Below are 6,176 nucleotides of genomic sequence, written 5' to 3'. Positions count from 1 at the left end.
AAAAAAAAAAAAAAAAAAAAAAAAAAAAAAAAGGAAAAAAGAACCAAGGTTCTGAAAACAGAGTACCTGGGTTCAAATCCCAGCTCTTCCACATACTAGCTGGTTAAACAACTTAACTTCTCTGTCATGGTGTTTTTGCCATGGAAACAAGAACCTAGCTCACAGATTTGTTGCAAAGACAAATCAGTAAGCCAATCAGCATGAAGCATTTGTAACCATGCCTCGCACACTATAATGACTCAATAAAACCATTGTTATTATTATTGCTTTTGTTATTATTATTATTGTGAAGTCATTAAAAATGAGGCACCTCTAAATGTATCAATATAAAACAATCTCCAAGATAGAGTTAAGTCAAAAAATAAAAACCGGTGGGCCAGGCATAGTGGATCACACCTGTAATCCCAGCACTTTGGGAGGCCAAGGCAGGCAGATCACCTGAGGTCACGAGTTCAAGACCAGCCTGGCCAACATGGCAAAACCCCATCTCTATTAAAAATACAAAAATTAGCCAGGTGTGGTAGCACACGCCTATAATCCCAGCTACTCGGGAGGCTGAGGCTAGAGAATCACTTGAACCCAGGAGGCAGAGGTTGCAGTGAGTTGAGATCACATCATTGTACTCCAGCCTGGGCAACAAGAGTGAAACTCTGTCTCAAGCAAATAAATAAATAAATAAAATAAAAGCCAGTGAGATCCTATTGCTACAAACTGAGCCCATGAGTGGTGGCTCATGCCTGTAACCCCAGCAATTTGGGAGGCTAAAGCAGGAGGACCACTTGATCCCAAGGGTTCAAGACCAGTTTGGGCAACATAGGGAGACCTCATCTGTACCAAAATAACTTCAAAAATCAGCTGTGCTTGGTGGTGCGTGGTTGTGCGTGGCGGTGCGTGGCGGTGCATGGTTGTGCGTGGCGGTGCATGGTTGTGTATGGCGGTGCATGGCAGTGCGTGGCGATGCATGGCTGTATGTGGTGCATGGGGTGTGGTGGTGTGTGGCTGTGCATGGTGGTGAGTGGTTGTGTGTGGTGGTGCATGGTGGTGTGTGGTTGTGCATGGTGCATGCCTGTGGTCCCAGCTACTCAGGGAGGATCACCTGAGCCTGGTAGGTTGAGTCTGCAGTGAGCTGTGATCCCACCATTGCACTCCAGCCTGGGCAACACAGTGAGACTCTGTGGAAAAAAAAAAAGCTAGAAGAGGACTTGAAATGTTTTCAACATACAGAAGTGATAAATACTTGAGATGGATACCCCAAAAACCCTGACTTATTATGCATTCTATGCATGTAACATCATATGTACCCCATAAATATGTTCAAAATATATCATTTTTAAAAAGAAAAGCCAACTAGTAGCTAATACACATTTTTTTCAAAAGGACGGGTTGAATATCCCTTCTCCGAAATACTTGGGACCAGAAAGGTTTCAGATTTGTAGGCACTCAAAGACTTTCAGATTTTCGAGCATTTTAGATGAGGGATCTTTTTTTTTTTTTTTTTTTGAGACAAAGTCTCACTCTGTCGTCCAGGCTGGAGTACAGGGGCATAATCTCGGCTCACTGCAACCTCTGTCTTCCCAGGTTCAAGCAATTCTCGTGCCTCAGCCTCACATCACCATGCCTGGCTAATTTTTGTATTTTTGGTAGAGATGGGATTTTGCCATCTTGGCCACGCTGGTCTCGAACTCCTGACCTCAGGCTATCCGCCCGCCTTGGCCTCCCAAAGTGCTGGGATTACAGGCATGAGCCACCGTGCTGGCCGTCTGTTGTAACTGTTAATGAGCTGCCCCCCCGATCCCCACAGTTTTAAGGAAGTCTAGAAGGATTCTCAAAACAAAAGTAGCTGCATTACTTCTGAGAAGGGGAGACCTTCTTATTAAAATACACTGTTCGGTTGCTTTTAAAATCTACTCCTGGGTGCACATGTTCCCATTTCACCAGGGCAGGGGTGGGTGTTACGCAGAAAAAAATTATAATAATAAAGCTGGAGTCATAGGAATATCCCTTGGCTAGCCTTTCCTATCCCCCCACCCCCATATAGAAAATCAGAGTGGAAGTTCTGGAGACCCCCGTTTGGGGACTCTGCTCCTAGCCCCTCCCTCCCCGCTGACCAATAAGACACATGGGGAAACAGAGGCAGTGGGGGACGTACCTGCAGGGAGCTGTGGACAGAGAAGAGGCAAGAAGAGGTAGGGGTGGCAGCGGAGTGGGCCGCGGGGTCCTGGAGCACCAGCAGCTGGTGGTCTGTCTTCTGGGTGAACAGCAGCTGCAGGAGACGGGGTGAAAGTTCGTGGGAGCAGGAGGGACCCCAGAGCAACCATGAGTTCCCACACGCTCTGGCTCATGCCTCTAGTGCCACCCATTTTTCAGAAAGAAAAACTAAGGAGAGATGGAATATGGTCCTTAGGGTCCAGTCTCCCAGCATAGAGCTGTGGGCAGAGACTGCTGGCTCCCTGAGGAGGGGCTGGGGGCCTGGATTCCTGGGTCTGAGGGAGGAGGGGCTGGGGCCTGGACTCCTGGGTCTGAGGGAGGAGGGGCTGGGGCCTGGACTCCTGGGTCTGAGGGAGGAAGAGCTGGGGGTCTGGACTCCTGGGTCTGAGGGAGGAGGGGCTGGGGCCTGGACTCCTGGGTCTGAGGGAGGAGGGGACTCGGGGCAGGACCCCTGATCTGAGGGAGGAGGGGCTAGGGTCTGGACTCCTGGGTCTGAGGGAGAAGGAGCTGGGGCCTGGACTTTCCAGTCTGAGGGAGGAGGGACCAAGAGGCATACAAAATCCCCATACCTTAGTGAGGGCTGGGTTGGGCTCAGAGAAGTCCCCGCCAGTTGTTCCCTGAAGGCAATTGAGCTCGAGCAGCCGGCTCCGTTCCTACCAGAAGATATGGACAGCCACGTGTCAAAGTCAGAATGGGCTGTCCTAGCTGCTTTCCCTAATGTCAGGAGACATCCGGGGTGCAGGGAGGTGGTGGGATGCCCCAGGGGGAAGTGAGGATGGTAGGGCAGGTGCCAGGGAGCTCACCTGTGACAGGGCCTGAAGGGCCTCCTCCTTCTTCCGGCTCAGCCCCCGGCTCTCGGCTGCCATCTGCTCCCCTAGTGACTTGAGCTGCTCTTCCAGGACCCGGATCCGGCGCTGCAGAGCACCCCGTCCCGGTTACTCATCTGCCAAGGCCCCAGCCAGCTCTCCAGGCCACCCTCCCACAGAACCACATCTGCCTGGAGGGCTGGGGTTTGTTCCAGCCCCTCCCAGAGACCACGGGATCAGAGTGTCCAGGGCTGGGGACCCAGAGTTCAGCTCCCTGGACCCTCTTCCCTTTTGAGGGTCCAGAAGAGATCTGGGGAAGATGAAGAGAAAGGAATGGACATAGAGAACAGCAACCAAGACAGGCCCCAAAAGACAGAGATGTAGACAAAGATTCAGGGAAAAGAAAAGATAGAAATGGAACAGAGACAAATAGAGACAACCCGAGACAAAGGAAAAGCCAGTGAGACAGGAAAAAGATCCAGAAACAGGTGGGGAAAGGAAATCCACAGAAGAGCTTTTTTTTTTTTTGAGATGCAGTTTCGCTCTTGTTGCCCAGGCTGAAGTGCGATGGCTCAATCTCAGCTCACCGCCACCTCTGCCTCCCAGATTCAAGCAATTCTCCTGCCTCAGCCTCCCGAGTAGCTGGGATTACAGGCATGCGCCACCATGCTCGGCTAATTTTGTATTTTTAATAGAGACAGGCTTTCTCCATGTTGGTCAGGCTGGTCTCGAACTCCCAACCTCAGGTGATCTGCCCGCCTCGGCCTCCCAAAGTGCTGAGATTACAGGCGTGAGCCACTGAGCCCGGTCGAGCTTTCTAATCCAAAACTTTGCGAAACTCTGTGTTAAATATGGTCAAACATGCCCATTTTTTTCCCAAGGGTCTGACATTGACAGAATGTGAAGCTCCCAGGAGGGATCTGATGGAGCATCTTTTCGGAATAGAGGCAAAGAATGTGGTGGTGAATACCAAGTTTGTTCACATCCTGGCTGTGGCGAGACACAGTGGCTCATGCCTGTAATCCCAGCACCTTGAGAGGCCAAGGTGGGAGGATTGCTTAAGCCCAAGAGTTTGAGACCAGGTGAAACCCCGTCTCTACTAAAAATACAAAAATTATCTGGCCGGGCGCGGTGGCTCAAGCCTGTAATCCCAGCACTCTGGGAGGCCGAGACGGGCGGATCACGAGGTCAGGAGATCGAGACCATCCTGGCTAACACGGTGAAACCCCGTCTCTACTAAAAACTACAAAAAGCTAGCCGGGCGACGTGGCAGCGCCTGTAGTCCCAGCTACCCGGGAGGCTGAGGCAGGAGAATGGCGTAAACCCGGGAAGCGGAGCTTGCAGTGAGCTGAGATCGGGCCACTGCACTCCAGCCTGGGTGACAGAGTGAGAACCTATCTCAAAAAATAAAAATAAAAAACTCCTGGCTCTATCCCTTACTACAGAAACTTTGAAAAGATTACTTGTGCTCGCTTCGGCAGCACATATACTAAAATTGGAACGATACAGAGAAGATTAGCATGGCCCCTGCGCAAGGATGACACGCAAATTCATGAAGCGTTCCATATTTAAAAAAAAAAAAAAAAAGATTACTTAAGCATCTTGACCTTCAGCTTCATTTATAACATGGAAAAAAAAAAAAAACGTAATAGGACTTGCCTCCATAGGTTTGTTGTAAGGATTCAATGAGGAAATGCTCATGAAATATTCAGGACCATATCTGGCACATAGTAAATGTTTCATCAGTATCAGCTCTTGTTGTTACTATTCAGAAGAACATGACAGGTAGGAAACAAGGACAGAGAAAAAGGCAGACACAGAGCAGGGGAGACAGAGAGGAGCAGCAAGGGGGGCAGCGCTGGTCGGGCATGACTCACTCTGTGCTGCGCCATGCTGGCCTGAAGTTCCTGGATCTTGGGGTCTGGCACCTGGGGCCCAGGGCTGTCCCGATCCTCCTCCTCCTGCCGGCTCTCCCGCTCCAGTTGCTGGAACTCCAGGTCCTCATAGGCGCGTTGGGCCACATCCAGTTGTTCCCTCATCTATAGGTTGGAACACAAAAAGTCTGGAGGCCTGGATCCCTAGGGCCCCGGGGAGTAGGGTGCTGGGGCTGGGACTCCTGGTGAGAGGAAGAAGGTGACTGAGGACTTGGATTCCTGGGTCCTGGGAGAGGAGGGGGTTAAGAACCAGAGGGCCAGCTGGGCACAGTGGCTCACTCCTGTAATCCCAGCACTCTGGAAGGCTGAGGCAGGTGGATCACCTGTCAGGAGTTCGAGACCAGCCTGGCCAACACAGTGAAACCCCGTCTCTACTAAAATTCCAAAATTAGCCGGGTGTGGTGGTGTGCACCTGTAGTCCCACGAGAGGCTGAGGTGGGAGAATCGCTTGAACCTGGAAGGCGGAGGTTGTACCACTGCACTCAGCCCAGGCTGAGATCGCACCACTGCACTCCAGCCTGGGCAATGGGGCAAGACTCTGTCTCAAAAAAAAAAAAAAAAAAAGATAGAACCAGAGGGCCATTACCTCCTGCACACCCTGCAGAAGCCGCTCGCGCTGGTCCTCTGGCTGTGAGTCGAGCTGTCCCTGGGCCTCCTGGAGTCTCTGGCGAAGACCCTCTAGGCGATCCCGTTCCTGGCTCAGCCGCCTCTGTTCCTGAAAGAACAACCAGGTTCTCAGCCTCAGCTTGAGTGTAGATGGGGAAGCAGCAATCAGCCACATCTCAGAGCCTGCCTGGGGTGTCAGCTTTATAAAGGCAGGGACTTCATCTATGTGATTCACTCCTGTGCAGGCCTGCCTCACAGTCAGAGCCAAGATTTTAAAGAAATGAATGAGGCCAGGTGTGGTGGCTCACACCTGTAATCCTAGCACTTTGGGAGGCCAAGGCAGGAAGCTCTCTTGAGCTCAGGTGTTTGAGATTAGCCTGGGCAACATAGGGGGAGCCCATCTCTACAAAAAAACAAAACAATTAGTGGAGTGTGTTAGTGCACGCCTGTAGTTCCAGCTACTCAGGAGGCTGAGGTGGGAGGATTCCTGGAGCCAGGGAGATTGAGGCTGCAGGGAGCTGTGTTTGCATCACTGTTCCAGTCTGGGTAACAGAGGGAGACCCTGTCTCAGAAGAGAAAGAAGAAAAGAGGAGAGAGGAAGAAGAGGAGAAAGTGGAAGAAG

The 6,176-nt window shown here is 51.3% G+C and overlaps 1 protein-coding gene across 1 annotated transcript in view; it reads right to left on the bottom strand.

Moving 5' to 3' along the window:
• The window catches only part of PHLDB3 (pleckstrin homology-like domain, family B, member 3), a 44,780-nt gene that overhangs the window by 31,458 nt on the left and 7,146 nt on the right, over positions 1-6,176 (bottom strand). Inside the window, 5 exon segments of the mRNA XM_011963127.1 lie at positions 2,150-2,263; positions 2,778-2,861; positions 3,012-3,146; positions 4,892-5,053; positions 5,535-5,663. Of these exon segments, the coding sequence (XP_011818517.1) occupies positions 2,150-2,263; positions 2,778-2,861; positions 3,012-3,146; positions 4,892-5,053; positions 5,535-5,663 (624 nt within the window).

Source organism: Colobus angolensis, unplaced genomic scaffold (genome assembly GCF_000951035.1).
Source record: "Colobus angolensis palliatus isolate OR3802 unplaced genomic scaffold, Cang.pa_1.0 Scaffold60, whole genome shotgun sequence".
NCBI lineage: Eukaryota > Metazoa > Chordata > Mammalia > Primates > Cercopithecidae > Colobus > Colobus angolensis.
The sequence above is the reverse complement of the archived record's forward strand: the minus strand, read 5'-3'. Positions and strand labels throughout refer to the sequence as shown.